Below are 19,003 nucleotides of genomic sequence, written 5' to 3' on the forward strand. Positions count from 1 at the left end.
ATAACCCATGCGATGATATTTCATCGGATTTATTTATTTATTTAAAAGTTTTGGACCATTGTGGCATTACAGGAAGAACCTAATACGCCACAATGGCCTAGATAATAAAACAAGAGGGAGAAAAACAAAAAATAAACAAAAAGCAAAAGCAAAAAATTAGATTAAAAAAAGAAAAGATAAAAAAAAACAACATTTAAACAATCATGAAAAAAAACAGTAAAGTAATAAAATAGCGGATAAATGAAAATTTATATGAGTAATAAAATACAAAGATAATTTAATAAGAAGTAATAATACAAAGAATGGAATGTCTTGCACCTGCAGACTGTTCCGATAAATAAGAACAAGCTACAAATACAAAACATCCCTGCGAAGCCCAAATGGAAGAGAGTAGATTAAAATTCCCCCATACATCACATTCAAATTAGGAAAATAATGATGAGCGCAGATTACCAGACAAATATTTATTTATTTAATAGTTTTGGACCATTGTGGCATTACAGGAAGAACCTAATGCGCCACAATGGCCTAAATTTCAAAAAGATATAAAAAAATGATATAAAAACAAGTAAACTGTAAATAAAAAAAAAAAGCAAAAGCAGAAAACATGGTAAAATAAAATAATAAAAAAAAAGTAACAAAAGGAAAATAATATATCATTCAGAGAGAAAAAAAATAGCAAATATGTAGAAAATTAAAAATAAAATCCATAAATCCAATTCTTTGTTTACACTGAACAAAATTAAAATAGTATATAAAAATATACAAAGGAGAAAGAAAAAGTAAAATAAAATAAAACAAAATATAAATAAAAATAAAATCACAGCGAGGCCCAAATGGAAGAGAGTAGATTAAGATTCCACTCATTCATCACATTCATATAAAGACGCTCTGTCAATTTTGCGCGCTCCTGTGTGAGTAGGAGAACGCGCCAACTCTCAGTAACAGACCTGTACACGGCGAACCTTTCAAGCCATCTAACATAAAAAAATAAACTAGCCTTAAAAGTAACTGAAAGTTTTCAGAGTGCCACATGAGCAGACTATGACATGACAGTTTAATCAGAATTAAATGTCATTGAATCCTCATTTTAATGTTTATATAATTTTAAGTTAATGCATAATAATATGTCTATATTCTCACATATATACAATACCCTCCAGCTCAGCGAAGACTTTCTCTCATCAACGTTTGTCAAATTTTTTTGCAAATGACTTCTATAGAACTTTCGCCGAACAATAGATATCTAGAAAACCAGTCACATGAATTTAATAAAATCGATCTGTTTTTTTTTTGTTTGCATTTCAAATACAATAAAGACAAAAATAAATAATCACATCATACATATGTATATACATATAATATCACTATTCTGTGTGTCTGTCTATCTGTACCATTTTATTTATATAATTTAAGCTAGTTAGCTAATTTAATACATACTACTGTAAGATATTTATCCTAATTACACAACTCTAAAAATATTCTAAGCGTATATGTATTCCCCTCACAGAGGTGTCTCCTCGTATGTGTGCTCATGACTAGAGGTAGGATAGCCAAGGGGCCGCTCATTGTTCCATTGTTGTAAATCCTGTGTAAAAAAGGTTCGGCAAACCTTTAACAATGCATTTACAACATTTGAACAATACGCGGCATCTTCTGGGTCCGGACTTTACTCATGACACACGCATTGTACGGTTACCTGACAACTCGTTCACAGATTTTCCGTAAACCGAGGATGCGCTCCAGGCATTACGTATACGGCCATCTCTTTCTCACCCCGTCTGTTCACCAAGATCTCGTTTACTATGCCATTACGTATGCAGCCATCTCTTTCACAGACCGTCTGTTATCGGTGAACATAGGTAGAGTTAAGAAAGCTAAAACTGCAGTAGGTGTTTTTCACAGAGGTGTTCAAATGTATAATGCCCTTCCTGAAGGCATTAGAAATGCTAAGAACATTGATGCTTTCTTGAAGGGTGTTAATGGATACCTTAGTGGAAGATGATTTATAATTTTAGTTGTTATTTTGTGTTATATGCATTAGCAGTTTGCTATATAAATAAATAAATAAATAATCAACTAGTAAATTTCAATTACTATAAAATCTACAAATACTACTTAGTATTCACAAATTCATTTACGTATATATCACTCAACTGTCAAAAGTCATAAAAGTATCAATACATAAAGTTTTGTGTCTAGTTTTATATACATTTTCATTTTACATTTATTTTTATAGTTATACTGAATTTAATCTTAATATTAGATACAGATTGTACTTATCTATGGTGTATTATACTTACGCAACTACTTTAAAATTTAATCAGTGATAAAGATAGCTTTGAAGAGTGAACATTCAGTGTATGTTAAATAACTCACTGAGGTATGTATTATATTATATTATAACTTAAAATACATATGCTTCTAAACGTATTTGTATTTTTGTAAATATGATGATCAATTAAAATTTCATTTGGTATATTTGTATGTGCTGAAGAATTGGGCACCCGACAACTCAGCGCACGTCAACTTTCTGACCTGACTGACCTTGTTGATCTTTCGGCGCAGACAACTCAGCGGTCAACTCAGCGCACGACAACTCAGCGGACAGCTCAACGTAGGAGCTTCACATCAAGGTATGTACCTATCTATAGTACAAATTTTCATATGATATATGTACATATGTACAGTAAAAATATGGTATATAATATAATGGAAGGGATGACGCCCGACAACTTAGCGGGCTTAGCAACTTAGCGGGCTTAGCAACTTAGCGGGCCCGACAACTTTGAGCCATTCGTTATTCGAATATTTCATCAACTATTCGAATATTATTCGTGTACATATTTTTTTATAAAATAAATACACAAAATCAATATGAAAAGAGTAATGACGAAGAAGCCGACGATTGTGAAGAAAATTAAATATGTAATATGTCAGTGACTCTTCAAGTTGGTTTTCTTCGAGAAAGGTTGCTATTTCTTCTTTGAGTTCAAACACCCCTTGAATCATTTTTGCACGAGATTTCACGAGCGAATTTCACAATAATACAAAATTGAGGTATAATTAGCTTCCATATCAGTACACAGCTTTACAAACACTTTTTTACTGTTAAGCTACGATATGAAGTTTTATTTATTTGTAGATATTATGGTATGAAAATTATTTTTTTATTAAAAAGTTATGGCGCCTCCCCTGGCAACAGTCTGCGCCTCCCAGTTTGGAAACTGCTGCTGTAGTCATTGATTTTATACATAGATGGCGGTAGTAAAAACATAGATGATGGTAATAAAATAAAATTATTGGTATTTTTATTCAAAATAATAATTTATATATAGTTATATTATATAAAAAAACTAATTAGTTCACTCAAAGTGTTCATAATGTTATCGATATCCTTGTCGATCGAAATATGGATCCATATTGCTTTTACGGCCAAAACTCTCGGCACACATTTGACACTTCTAGGTAATAATTAGACGTCAGTCATATATTTCATAAATTTCAAATCAATTAACAATTAAATTAATTTGTAAACTAAAAATTAGAAAATAAAAACTGCTAAAAAATAGTTTTTTAAAAACAAACTTCCCTTTATTTTTGTATATAATATTAAGATACACTCAAGTACAAATCGCAATTAATCAATGATAAAAAGCTTTGAAAAGTGAACATTCAGTCAACGTTAAATAATTCATTGAAGTATGTATTATATTATATATATTATAACTTTAAATATATGTATATGTATATGCTTCTCAACGTATTTGTATGTTTGTAAATATGATGATCAATTAAAATTTTATTTGGTATATTTGTATGTGCTGAAGAACTACTTTCGAAAAATACATTTTATTTATATTTGTTTTAGATTCAAACTTCAACAAATACAACGCATTTGAAATCTTGTCTAGGAACGTATGTAGGAGCTTCACATCGAGGTATGTACCAATCTATATTACAAATTATCATATGTAATGTAATATAACGCAAGGGATGTATGTATGTGTGTATTTATGTGTGTACATATATATGTAATGAATTATTTTTATTCGATTTTTGTAACATGGCGAATATAATACGAGTTCATATCTCAATTTAAAGTTTCTTCGCGATAAGCTACAATTAAAAAATATCGATATGAATGATTACTTTATTTGTTCATGACAACGCTACGCTGGCTAAAAATTCCCCCCCCCCCCCACAGATACATACATACATACATATGTATCTATTTTAAATTGATTATATCCAGTGGCGGACTATGTTCAGTCAAAGCCACCCACTTCACCCCCACGTTACACTATTATAAGTTTTTGCGGCCAATCATTCAGTTTTTATGAAAAAAATGATTTTGCGCTGAATTTTCCGTGCACTGAATAGTCCATGCGCTGAATTGTCGTGCTCTAAATTGACGTGCGAGTTTTCGGCGTGCCATGTGTATTTATTTGCGAATGCATCGACAAATATTCAGACATTCAAAAAAACTAATTTTAGAATTATCAGATTAATTATATCGATTATCCAGGGTTGCTCTTTAAGAGGGCTGGACAGCAGTGCCTTGTCCATACAAACGTACTATACTACTCCCTTCCTCAATTATGGCACTAGAGAAATTATTTTTTAATATGCTATGGATATCCACCATTGAGGTGCATCTATCGTTTTATTTTTTTGATTAATTATTTTTTATATGAGCTAGGAGCCGCCAAACATCTATAAAATCGCCTCTTTTTTACACCCACGAAACGAGTCCAGCGTGCTTATTTAACGGTCGATTTTAAAAAAAATACGCCAATAGATGCACAGAAAGTATTTTTATTATACCGATGATGAAATTTTTTTAAAAATTGGTCCAGTTTTGGAGGAGAAAATAGTAAAATACGAAACCTCGATTTTGTCAATTTAAAATACGTTTTATCTGGTCAAAGCGCAACTGTCGCATTCACTTAATATATATATTGATATATATTGTCGCATTCACTCAATATATACGTGCACTCAATATATATATCGAAGAAAGGAACGGTAACAAAATTAAGGTTTCAGGTGTACAGCCCTCTTAAGTTTCTGGCCTAATAATGAAAAAACAAATATCTTCCATCGCAATTGGTTTTATTGTTTTTCGAAATATTCTACAGACCCACGACAGGAAGTCCTTACCACTAGCGTAAAACTCGTTTTTTGTCGATTTTGTTAAATTTTAGAACAGGAAATGAAACAAAACTTTTTATTATACACGCATAATATATTCATCAATAATATTTACAAAAAAAAAACTGTAATTAACTTAATATTTAGTTGTCCCTCCCCTATTTGTTATAACAGCCCGAATTGATCTCTATGCATGACTGTATTGTTTTTTTGATTTTTGAATTATTTTTCCATGTATCTATTATTTTTTCTTTTAAGTTATCTAACGTAGTATTAGGGCTGTTATAAAAAATACTTTTTAATACCCCCTACAATTTTCAATCGGATTTAAATCCGGTGAATTACCTGGCCATAACAAAATTCGAATATTTTTTGTGGTCAGCTAGTTGTTAATTTTTGTGGCCGTGTGACATCTTGCATAAAAATGTAATTATGTGCATTCATCCCCTCTGATTCAAAATAAGGCGAAAATACGTTCAACAAATTTTTTTTGTATTGATCCTGCCCCAATGTACGGGTCCAGACCCTTATGGGTCCAGCCCCTTTTCCGCTAATAACGGACCACACCATACAGATGCATTATATTTTGTTGTTTGAATGGTGCATTCGTCGCTCAGCTTCTCGGAAGGTCGTCTTCTGATGTATTGGACAACATCTGTCATTGTCCTTAGAATTGTTTCGTCAGAGAAACAAACCTAAAATGAATGAAAAATTAGTACATAGGAGGTTATAAGTATTTTTTAGTTTAATATTAATATTTAAACAATACCTTTTTCTAATCATCAACAGTCCATTGCTGATGTTCCTGAGCTTTTTTTCATCGTTGGTGTCAATTTTGGCTTTTTTATGGGAGTTCGGCTCTTGACGTTAACTTCACGAGATCTACGTTGCATCGTCCTCGTGGAAATATCGATACCCTCTTGGTTCAGAATAGCTTGAATGTCTTTATTAGGCACCTTACGGTTCTCCAAAGCTATGGTGATGATCGGCGTAGATCGGTGACGTCATCGAACACGTGATTCGATTTTTTTTTTTTTTCGATCCATAGGCGCCGATTTGATTTTTTTCGATTCAATGGATAACAATGGATCCCATAAGGCTGGGGCCCCGAAGGGGCCGCAGCCTTATGGGGCGCTGCCTTATGGGGCGCCCGCCTTATGGAGCCCAGCCGCATGAGGCCCCGAAGGGGGTGCAGGGGGGCGCAGCCCCATGGGGCCCCGAAGGGGGCGTAGGAGGGCGCAGCCTCATGGGGCGCAGCTCTATGGAGCGCAGCCTTATGGGGCGCAGTCTTATGGGGCGCAGCCTCATGGGGCGCAGCTTTATGGAGCGCAGCCGCATGGGGCTCCGAAGGAGGCGCTGAATTGGAAGTGTGCTGAATTTTAAATCGTTAAAATTGCGAGTTAACGTCTCGTACTATTATTTACTCGTATTTACACGAATCTGAATTGAATTAATGGGGATAATATATTAAATTGTATTTATATGAGAATTAAATAAAATTCCACTTAGAAAAATTATATTTCGACTATTCTTGTGGATTAATAACAAAAATTCGTTTATTTTATCGAGGCAAGCCAGTTATCAATAGATTTTTTGAAGAATAGCGAACTGCACCCACGATTTAATTCGTTAAACCAGTTTTTCACGGTACTGTAGGATGGTACTTTATCGCCATATAAAGAACTGAGTTCATCGATGCATTCTTGCCTTGATAATCCACGTCGAAAGTTATGAAAAATAGTCGCACGAGAATTTTCACGTATTAATTCCATTTTATGACAGCTATGAATTTATTTTATGACAGCTATGAATTTATTTTATGACAGCTATGAATTTATTTTATGACAGCTATATGAAGTCCATGTAAACAAAAGAATAAGTTATTGTAAGCAAAGCGTTCTGAAGACGTTTATGCTACAATTTTTTTTTACACTTAACAATGAAACCAAATATTTGTTTTTTCATTATTAGGCCAGAAACTAAAAGAATACATATCCCTCGTATGACGTTTCTGGTTTTGTTTCCAGTTTCAGTTCCGGTTCCGGATTCGTATTTCAGTTCCATTTCCGGATTTCCATTTCATTTTCGAATCTCGATTCCTATTTTAGTTCCAGTTCCAGATTCTTATTTCACTTCCGATTCCCGATTCTTATTTCAGATCTAATTCCGGATCCCTATTTTAGTTTCGGTTTCAGATTCATAATTCAGTACCGGTTCCAAATTCCTATTTCAGTTCCGGTTTCACTTCGGTTCCGACTTTGGTAGCAACTTCGGTTCCGACTTCAGTTACAATTACGATTACGACGACAATTGTTGTTGTTTGTTATTATAATTATACAAATGACTTTATTTTAACGCATACTAGTGGTTTTACCCGGCTTCACTCGGTATTTGTAATATAAACCGCTTAAACATGGATAATCTAATAGTAAACATTTGATTAAACTTATTGGAATAGTTTTATTTTATTTAAATTTATTTGAATATTCATTTGTTTTTTTGTTAAATTGAATGTCACGGATTTTACGAACCAAACAAACATACATACAAAACATCTTTCGAAATTATATATTAGACTGTGAAACGGGTAACGCCACAGAAAGGGGTAACGATAAAAAATTCGGATGTGATAAACCCACGACATTATCTATATATTTGAGGAATATAAAACGAAAGTATAGAAAACGAAATTCGATGGTTAAACAAAACATACCGGTTATGAGAGCATTTTCGATACAAATTGAGCGCAAATCTATGGAAATTTATACAAGACAAAATTATGCATATTATAAATATTAAATTTCAAAAAGATAGAAACAATTTAGAGGAACCAGAGGTTTATTTTATTATTTCGCAAAAAATAAAAAAAAGTGGCCTGAAATTGAATTTAGACATGAATTTAATTTCAATTTGCGATGAAATATTTAATTTCCATATTATCTCGGTAAATGAAATTAATATTTATATATTTAAAATACTTGGGGGAAGCAGTATAGCCGATGAACCCATTATTTTTTTAGATCATTAAAATGTTCACTGGTATAATTAAAACCAGGGCTTTTCATGGGTTGGTTATATCCGAATTTTTTTCTATTAAAACATTTACATTGTACGAATGTACATATATACAGCGGAACATTTTTGCCATGAGCTAAGAGCAACTGGTTTATCTTTATCTTTATATAATATGATAAAGAATATAAATCATAAAATTTGGTGGCAGTGAAAATGTTAGCATTGGTAAGTGTAACACTTACGAAAACTTTCGAAAAACTTTCGAAATTCAATGTATTTCGAATTATTCATATAGTTATGCATGTATGTACATACATACATATGTACGATGTAAAATATAAATAATTTATTTGTAAAATGCGCTATTGTAAGGAAATCACATTATTAAAAGAAGTTTAATTGATTAAATATATTTGTATTTTCGCAAAAAAATCGAATGAATCACATAGTTCTTTTTTATTCCAGGTCTAATTTTCCGTCAATATTTGCCCCACCTCATTCATTGCCACTCCTCTCGAAGACATCATCATTCGTCTGTGCTAATTTCAAAAGTAAGCAGATTTCCAATTTCAAATTAAGGATAGCGCCAAGTGACAGTTTACTAACTCTTTTTTTATTCCAGGTCTACTGTTTCTTTGATATTTGCCCCGCCTCAGTGCCATATAAGAATTAAAATTTAAAACTAAGCATATCTTCGTTCTAATTCGTCCAACTTATAATGGCTTCCACTTCGAACACTACCAAGATGATTGGTGGCATCGAAATTAATGATGGAGGATCATTTGAGGATCGCTTATTTAATTTCGTGAATTATTTTGTAAGTGAGGTTGAAACTACACTGGAACTCCACTACGATATTTTAGAGAATAATAAAAGAAAATCTGGCAAATATCCAACCGTGATTGCCGAGGCTATTGGATTAAGTGCTACGTATTTTACCGGTATTGATGGCGTAGCAAAACATTTGAAAGAACCTCTTAGGATTCCGTTTGAAATATACTACAAAATGAAAAGCTACTCGTATGCTGATCTCGTTTACAGTGTTCGGAAATACAAACAGGAATTGAGGGTTTTGTTCGTCAAAATTGGGACAGAAGTGTTCAGAAGCTTTGAGCGCCAATTCATGGGAGCCACCACTAAACACGGATCTCGTCCAGCCATGAAAAGACTTGGAAAGGACGCGGCTCACAGATTCATGAATTTCGTCATAGAAAGTAAAAAAGAAAAGGAATTGCCCAAGAAAAATTTAGAAGCATTAAATGTCATATTTGGAAAATCAAAGAAAGGATTAATCCACAAGGTTCCGACTGGAAAGTTAGGAATAACAACTAGGTTTGATATAAAATACAAAGCAGATAATCTAGAGATGGATTGGAACATAGAAAACATGTACGAACGATCTGGAGTCGTCAAAGAAAATGACGGTGGATTTCAATATTACGAACGTAAGCAATCGGATTGTAAGACTTACTTTTATCGTCGACTTCTAGATGGTGAAATTTTAGAAAAGGAATATGGAATTGTAGATGCACCCAAATTCATCTTCCAATATACTGCTGATTCAACATATATACATCAGGAAGAAACGATATTAGGAAAAATTAATGACGATGATGAAGCTTTCGGCCGAAGAAGACAATTAGAGATACTTGAAGATTTGAAGAAAGAATTCGAAAACAATAGGGAATTCACAAAGAGTGAAAACAAAATACACTATGATATGATTATCGGTGATGTGGAAGAACGTATCAAATCGATTCAAAGCGAGTTGAAAAAATGCATTACAGAGGAAGGCGAAAAAACTAGAGGTGATTTTAAAAATAGAATTAAAAGTTTAAGTGAAAAAATGGATTCCAAAACTGATACAATAAAAAATGAAACTACTACTAACAAAGATATTATTATAAATACAGTTCAAGACAGTTCAAATAAAATTTTAAAAGAAATAAACTCATTGAAACAAATTGAAAAAGTCCAATTAAAACAAATAACATTCGGGTTATTTGGTGCTGTGAAAACATTCACTGGACGAACGGAAGAATTTCAAAAATTACACACTGCCTTAACAGAAAACGGAAAGACAACGATCATTTCTCAATCAGCCGCAATCACTGGACTCGGAGGAATTGGGAAAACCTCACTAGCTGTGAAATATGCAGAGCTTCAATCCGAATTTTATCATATTATTGTGATGATAAAATGTGAAAAAGCAGAAAATATCGTTAAATCTTTCATATCGTTGGCTAAAAAGTTGAAAATAGAAACAGAAATAGAGATTAGAAAAGAAAATTCTAAAGATGAAAAGGAACGAGAGAAGCGAGAAAGAGATATTAACGAAATAGTTCAGGATGTATATAGCTATCTAGAAAACGATGAACGAAAATCATTAATTATATTGGACAACGTTGAGAATTACAATGACGTGAAAGATTTCATTTTCCAAGGAAACATAAGAAGTAGAAATATATACACGTTAATAACATCCCGATGGAGAGATTGGGACGGCGGAGAGAGTGGAGACTTTATAGTGATTTCATTGGAAGTGTTTTCTGAAAAAGATGCTATTGATTACGTGAACAAAAATTTAGAACAGGAAAATTTAGAAGATGTAAAGAAATTGACGGAGGAATTGGGGAGACTACCGTTGGCTCTCAAGCAGAGTGTTGGTTATATAAAGATAAGAAATAAGGAAGCTGGCAAATGGAGTAAAATGACAAAATTTACGATTGCAGAATACTTACGTTTATTCCGGAATAAACAACAATTATTGATAGAACCGGACCACGATCAAACCGATCATTCTTATGATAAAAAAATACGGGTAACGTGGGAATTGTCTCTGGATCAAATACAAAAGGATCCTCATTTCGGAGATCTTGCTTTGAAAATATTTTATATTATAGCCTACCTCTCGCCTGAAGACATTCAAATTGAAGAAATGTTTTCAAGAATAGAGGAGGATATTAAAATAAGAAAAGCAACAGAAATTTTGGACGACTACTCATTAATCAATCTGACTGACGGAAAAATATACGTTCATCGCCTCGTTCAGAAAGTGACAAGACTAAATTTAAAGAATAAAAACGAAGAAGAAAACGTATTGCGAATTGCATTCGATTTATTAAATAACACACGGTTTGAGGAGCACGCGGTGTGTGTCTGGGAATATTCGAGTGAATATCCTCAGCTAATTGAGGACTATTATGATGAATCACAATATGGCGAATTTAGAAACAGCCCATTGCATTTATTGGCAGCGTATCGCGATGACTGCACAACGATGGAAAACATATGGAAACATAAAAAAGATATTGGTGTTAATAAAACAAATTTTTGGTCTGACTCACCTCTTTCTTTGGCAATCAAAAACGGCAATAAGAAATCTGTCGAGTATCTTCTTGAGAAGGGAGCTAATTTAAAAAAGGAATCACTATATATTGCAGCATCCAATGGTCATGACGAAGTAGTTAAATTCCTGTTCAGTAAAGACAAGACGCTTGCTGATTATAGACATTATAATGAAACAGCATTAGATGTTGCTGTTCTAAAAGGCCACCCAAAAGTTGTCACTACATTAATGCCAAATATCAACGACGAATTAATGTTTCACGCAAAACTGAGACAAGCGATTATCCAGAAAGACATGACATCGTGTGAAGAGCTTATAAAAGCTGTAAGTGAAAATAATCCCCGATATTTGGAATTGAAATTAGGTAACGAAGAAGAAAGTATTTTACACTTCGCTGCTGCAAACGACAATGTTGAAGTCATGGAACTGCTGATAAAGTCTAAATTCGATGTAGATATTTGTGACACAAAAAACCAGACACCTTTTTATTATGCAATACATGAAGGAAAAGTAAATGCTATTAAGTTTTTAATAAATAAAAGTGTAAGAACCATTGACAGGTATGGAAAAACTCCACTTCATTACGCAGTGGAGAATGGAAATGAAATGGTCTGTCGTATGCTTATAGAAAATGGTGCAAATGTCGACGTTGCCGATGGCAAAGGAACGACTCCACTTCATTGGGCAACGAAAGATAAAAATGAAAACATCTGTCGTATACTTATAGAAAAGAGTGCAAATGTCAACGTTGCCGATGGCGAAGGAAAAACTCCACTTCATTGGGCAACGAAGAATAAAAATGCAAACATCTGTCGTATACTTATAGAAAAGAGTGCAAATGTCAACGTTGCCGATGGCGAAGGAAATACTCCACTTCATAGGGCAACGAAGAATAAAAATGAAAACATCTGTCGTATACTTATAGAAAATGGTGCAAATGTCAACGTTGCCGATGGCGAAGGAAATACTCCACTTCATTGGGCAGTGAGGAATACAAATGAAAACATCTTTCTTATACTTATAGAAAAGGGTGCAAATGTCAACGTTGCCGATGGCAAAGGAAAAACTCCACTTCATTGGGCAGTGTGGTATGAAAATAAAAACATCTGTCGTATACTTCTAGAAGAGGGTGCAAATGTCAACGTTGCCGATGGCGAAGGAAATACTCCACTTCATTGGGCAGTGAGGAATACAAATGAAAACATCTTTCTTATACTTATAGAAAAGGGTGCAAATGTCAACGTTGCCGATGGCGAAGGAAATACTCCACTTCATTGGGCAACGAAGAATAAAAATGAAAACATCTGTCGTATACTTATAGAAAAGAGTGCAAATGTCAACGTTGTCGATGGCGAAGGAAATACTCCACTTCATGATGCAGTGGCGAAGGAAAATGAAAACATCTGTCGTATACTTATAGAAAAGGGTGCAAATGTCAACGTTGCCGATGGCGAAGGAAATACTCCACTTCATGATGCAGTGGCGAAGGAAAATGAAAACATCTGTCGTATACTTATAGAAAAGGGTGCAAATGTCAACGTTGCCGATGGCGAAGGAAAAACTCCACTTCATGATGCAGTGGCGAAGGAAAATGAAAACATCTGTCGTATACTTATAGAAAAGGGTGCAAATGTCAACGTTGCCGATGGCGAAGGAAAAACTCCACTTCATTGGGCAACGAAGAATAAAAATGAAAACATCTGTCGTATACTTATAGAAAATGGTGCAAATGTCGACGTTGCCGATGGCAAAGGAAATACTCCACTTCATTGGGCAGCGGGGAATAAAAATGCAAACATCTGTCGTATACTTATAGAAAAGAGTGCAAATGTCAACGTTGCCGATGGCGAAGCAAATACTCCACTTCATTGGGCAGTGAGGAATACAAATGAAAACATCTTTCTTATACTTATAGAAAAGGGTGCAAATGTCAACGTTGCCGATGGCGAAGGAAAAACTCCACTTCATTGGGCAATGAGGAATGGAAATGAAAACATCTGTCGTATACTTATAGAAAAGAGTGCAAATGTCAACGTTGCCGATGGCAAAGGAAATACTCCACTTCATTGGGCAACGAGGAATAAAAATGAAAACATCTGTCGTATACTTATAGAAAAGAGTGCAAATGTCAACGTTGTCGATGGCGAAGGAAATACTCCACTTCATTGGGCAGTGAGGAATACAAATGAAAACATCTTTCTTATACTTATAGAAAAGGGTGCAAATGTCAACGTTGCCGATGGCAAAGGAAAAACTCCACTTCATTGGGTAGTATGGAATGAAAATAAAAACATCTGTCGTATACTTCTAGAAGAGGGTGCAAATGTCAACGTTGTCGATGGCGAAGGAAATACTCCACTTCATTGGGCAACGAAGAATAAAAATGAAAACATCTGTCGTATACTTATAGAAAAGAGTGCAAATGTCAACGTTGTCGATGGCGAAGGAAATACTCCACTTCATTGGGCAGTGAGGAATACAAATGAAAACATCTTTCTTATACTTATAGAAAAGGGTGCAAATGTCAACGTTGCCGATGGCAAAGGAAAAACTCCACTTCATTGGGTAGTATGGAATGAAAATAAAAACATCTGTCGTATACTTCTAGAAGAGGGTGCAAATGTCAACGTTGTCGATGGCGAAGGAAATACTCCACTTCATTGGGCAACGAAGAATAAAAATGAAAACATCTGTCGTATACTTATAGAAAAGAGTGCAAATGTCAACGTTGTCGATGGCGAAGGAAATACTCCACTTCATTGGGCAGTGAGGAATACAAATGAAAACATCTTTCTTATACTTATAGAAAAGGGTGCAAATGTCAACGTTGCCGATGGCAAAGGAAAAACTCCACTTCATTGGGTAGTATGGAATGAAAATAAAAACATCTGTCGTATACTTCTAGAAGAGGGTGCAAATGTCAACGTTGTCGATGGCGAAGGAAATACTCCACTTCATTGGGCAGTGAGGAATACAAATGAAAACATCTTTCTTATACTTATAGAAAAGGGTGCAAATGTCAACGTTGCCGATGGCGAAGGAAAAACTCCACTTCATTGGGCAACGAAGAATAAAAATGTAAACATCTGTCGTATACTTATAGAAAAGGGTGCAAATGTCAACGTTGCCGATGGCAAAGGAAAAACTCCACTTCATTGGGCAACGAAGAATAAAAATGTAAACATCTGTCGTATACTTATAGAAAAGGGTGCAAATGTCAACGTTGCCGATGGCAAAGGAAAAACTCCACTTCATTGGGCAACGAAGAATAAAAATGTAAACATCTGTCGTATACTTATAGAAAAGGGTGCAAATGTCAACGTTGCCGATGGCAAAGGAAAAACTCCACTTCATTGGGCAACGAAGAATAAAAATGTAAACATCTGTCGTATACTTATAGAAAAGGGTGCAAATGTCAACGTTGCCGATGGCAAAGGAAAAACTCCACTTCATTGGGCAGTGTGGAATGAAAATAAAAACATCTGTCGTATACTTCTAGAAGAGGGTGCAAATGTCAACGTTGTCGATGGCGAAGGAAATACTCCACTTCATTGGGCAACGAAGAATAAAAATGAAAACATCTGTCGTATACTTATAGAAAAGAGTGCAAATGTCAACGTTGTCGATGGCGAAGGAAATACTCCACTTCATTGGGCAGTGAGGAATACAAATGAAAACATCTTTCTTATACTTATAGAAAAGGGTGCAAATGTCAACGTTGCCGATGGCGAAGGAAAAACTCCCTTTCATTGGGCAATCAGGAATGGAAATGAAAACATCTGTCGTATACTTATAGAAAAGAGTGCAAATGTCAACGTTGCCGATGGCGAAGGAAATACTCCACTTCATTGGGCAATGAGGAATACAAATGAAAACATCTTTCTTATACTTATAGAAAAGGGTGCAAATGTCAACGTTGCCGATGGCGAAGGAAAAACTCCCTTTCATTGGGCAATGAGGAATGGAAATGAAAACATCTGTCGTATACTTATAGTAAAGGGTGCAAATGTCAACGTTGCCGATGGCGAAGGAAATACTCCACTTCATGATGCAGTGGCGAAGGAAAATGAAAACATCTGTCGTATACTTATAGAAAAGGGTGCAAATGTCAACGTTGCCGATGGCGAAGGAAATACTCCACTTCATTGGGCAACGAAGAATAAAAATGAAAACATCTGTCGTATACTTATAGAAAAGAGTGCAAATGTCAACGTTGTCGATGGCGAAGGAAATACTCCACTTCATTGGGCAGTGAGGAATACAAATGAAAACATCTTTCTTATACTTATAGAAAAGGGTGCAAATGTCAACGTTGCCGATGGCGAAGGAAAAACTCCCTTTCATTGGGCAATCAGGAATGGAAATGAAAACATCTGTCGTATACTTATAGAAAAGAGTGCAAATGTCAACGTTGCCGATGGCGAAGCAAATACTCCACTTCATTGGGCAGTGAGGAATACAAATGAAAACATCTTTCTTATACTTATAGAAAAGGGTGCAAATGTCAACGTTGCCGATGGCAAAGGAAAAACTCCACTTCATTGGGCAATGAGGAATGGAAATGAAAACATCTGTCGTATACTTATAGAAAAGAGTGCAAATGTCAACGTTGCCGATGGCAAAGGAAATACTCCACTTCATTGGGCAACGAGGAATAAAAATGAAAACATCTGTCGTATACTTATAGAAAAGAGTGCAAATGTCAACGTTGCCGATGGCGAAGGAAATACTCCACTTCATTGGGCAACGAGGAATAAAAATGCAAACATCTGTCGTATACTTATAGAAAAGAGTGCAAATGTCAACGTTGCCGATGGCGAAGCAAATACTCCACTTCATTGGGCAGTGAGGAATACAAATGAAAACATCTTTCTTATACTTATAGAAAAGGGTGCAAATGTCAACGTTGCCGATGGCGAAGGAAAAACTCCACTTCATTGGGCAATGAGGAATGGAAATGAAAACATCTGTCGTATACTTATAGAAAAGAGTGCAAATGTCAACGTTGCCGATGGCGAAGCAAATACTCCACTTCATTGGGCAGTGAGGAATACAAATGAAAACATCTTTCTTATACTTATAGAAAAGGGTGCAAATGTCAACGTTGCCGATGGCGAAGGAAAAACTCCACTTCTTTGGGCAATGAGGAATGGAAATGAAAACATCTGTCGTATACTTATAGAAAAGGGTGCAAATGTCAACGTTGCCGATGGCGAAGGAAATACTCCACTTCTTTGGGCAATGAGGAATGGAAATGAAAACATCTGTCGTATACTTCTAGAAGAGGGTGCAAATGTCAACGTTGCCGATGGCAAAGGAAAAACTCCACTTCATTGGGCAGTGGGGAATGGAAATGAAAACATCTGTCGTATACTTCTAGAAGAGGGTGCAAATGTCAACGTTGCCGATGGCAAAGGAAAAACTCCACTTCATTGGGCAGTGGGGAATGGAAATGAAAACATCTGTCGTATACTTCTAGAAGAGGGTGCAAATGTCAACGTTGCCGATGGCAAAGGAAAAACTCCACTTTATTGGGCAATGAGGAATAACAATAAAAACATCTGTAGTATACTTCTAGAAGAGGGTGCAAATGTCAACTTTGCTGATAAAGGAATGTAGAAAAAACTATCCCTCATTATTCTTCAGAAATCGACGTGAACTTGAGAGATAACGAAGGATGCACACGACTGATTTTTACTTTGAAGAATTACGCACAGATTGAACAAGCGTTTATTGAATTAAAAAAAATGGGAAAATTTTGATCGAAAAACATTTATAACCAACGGTTCATTAGCTCGTACATATATATTATACTAGTTTGAGAGAAATCTGCTTGTGTTTGAGCTTATATGACTTATCTGGTCCGTATTTTGATTGTAAGAAATCTATTGGAATCTTATTAGAAAACGGGGCTATCCTAATGTGTCGGATAGCGATGGCCAAACCCCTCTACATTTCGCAGTTCAATGTGGTTCGCCTTTTTTTGTAGAGTCACTTTTACGCCATGGGGGCGACATTAATGCCATCAATTGCCAAGGAAAATCACCACTTGACCTTGCTAATGACTATGGAAATGAGGAAATCATCAAGATTTTTGTAGAAAAAGATTCCCATTTAGATAAAAATAATGGACATGAAAAATGTGGATCAAATTTATTTGAATCGGATTCATCTGAATCAGATTCATCTCAATCAAATTGATTTGAATAAGATTTATCTGAATATTCTCCATTTTATTCTTTATGATTAATTGTATTTTACTGCTTATTAAATATAATAAAGAATCTAAAGCAATATAAAATCTAAATATTGCGTGCTTGAAAAATGACATATGTACATATCAACTTCGAAATATTTATTATCAATTTTCAGCTCATACCTGATTAAGAACACAGCATTAATAATGTTTCTGTTGGTTTGAATTGTTATTTTTTGCTAGTGGATGAATTTATTTGAATTGTGTGAATGAATTTGCTATTGGAAAATTTAAATAATCGATCCATATTATAACATTTAGTTTTCCATTGTACTATTTTTTTTAATTGTACGAATTTTTATTATATGTTTATCGGATTTTAACTTTGATTTTGTTTTAATGGAACGAATATATTTTTAATTTATAATGTTTTTTATATTATGTAACAAATAAAAAACGCTGTATTATACATACTTACACTAATGTACGTATGTATAATACTATGCATGTAAAAAAATACAAATCTATTTTATTGTAAGTGAATGTATTAGTCAGCAATATGGCTCAGTGGTAACGTGTATGTTTACACCAAATGATTATTGTTTTCGATCCCGCTATACTGCTCGTTAGACTTGGATATTTGTGACTCCAAGTCGATCGTTTCTTATCAGAGTTTGCCAATTTTATCTGATCACTGTTGAAACGGTACCTCAAAATTGGCAAAAAAATCATCCTACCTGCTGTCACAAAATCTTCTGTATTTATTGTATTTACAATTTGTAAAAAATATGTAGAAGTATAAAATCCATAGATTTTAAAATGGATTAATTAATTAATTGTTAATTTCATGTTGTTCAGTTGTTTGTAATACAGTGATTTATGTAATAAAAATGCTGCATTGTTTGTAGTTTATTGTCTAGGAAGGCGCATTGAGGTCTTCCTGTCAAGCCTTCCTGGTATATATGTATATATGTAAAATAACATAAAATGAAATATATTGTAAATTATTGTAAAAAATATGTACAAATCTAAAATTCATAGATGCCTCAATGGATTAATTAACTAATTAATTGTTTCATATTCTTCAGCTTCTCGAAAAACATTGATTTATGTAATAAAAATGCTGTATTTTTTAAAATTAATTTTCTAGAATTGATTAATCTCATTTTTATTTATGTTTTGAAAGAACTATAGATCCTGTATTATTATTAATTATTGGTTGAGGAATACAACCAGAACGGGTTCAAGCTGGGGTTTATTTAATTTTTTATACATTTTTTGCTTAGGGG

The 19,003-nt window shown here is 34.2% G+C and overlaps 1 protein-coding gene across 1 annotated transcript in view; it reads left to right on the top strand.

Annotated features, from left to right (window-relative positions):
- The first annotated feature begins 2,325 nt into the window (after positions 1-2,325).
- LOC143910030 (uncharacterized) overlaps positions 2,326-19,003 on the top strand; it is a 49,705-nt gene continuing 33,027 nt past the window's right edge. The window contains exons 1-5 of the mRNA XM_077428368.1: positions 2,326-2,383; positions 2,498-2,636; positions 3,872-3,941; positions 8,635-8,720; positions 8,792-17,133. Of these exons, the coding sequence (XP_077284494.1) occupies positions 8,888-17,133 (8,246 nt within the window). The 5' untranslated portion in view covers positions 2,326-2,383; positions 2,498-2,636; positions 3,872-3,941; positions 8,635-8,720; positions 8,792-8,887. The remainder of the gene's footprint in view (positions 2,384-2,497; positions 2,637-3,871; positions 3,942-8,634; positions 8,721-8,791; positions 17,134-19,003) is intronic.

Source organism: Arctopsyche grandis, chromosome 3, assembly GCF_051622035.1.
Source record: "Arctopsyche grandis isolate Sample6627 chromosome 3, ASM5162203v2, whole genome shotgun sequence".
Classification (NCBI taxonomy): domain Eukaryota; kingdom Metazoa; phylum Arthropoda; class Insecta; order Trichoptera; family Hydropsychidae; genus Arctopsyche; species Arctopsyche grandis.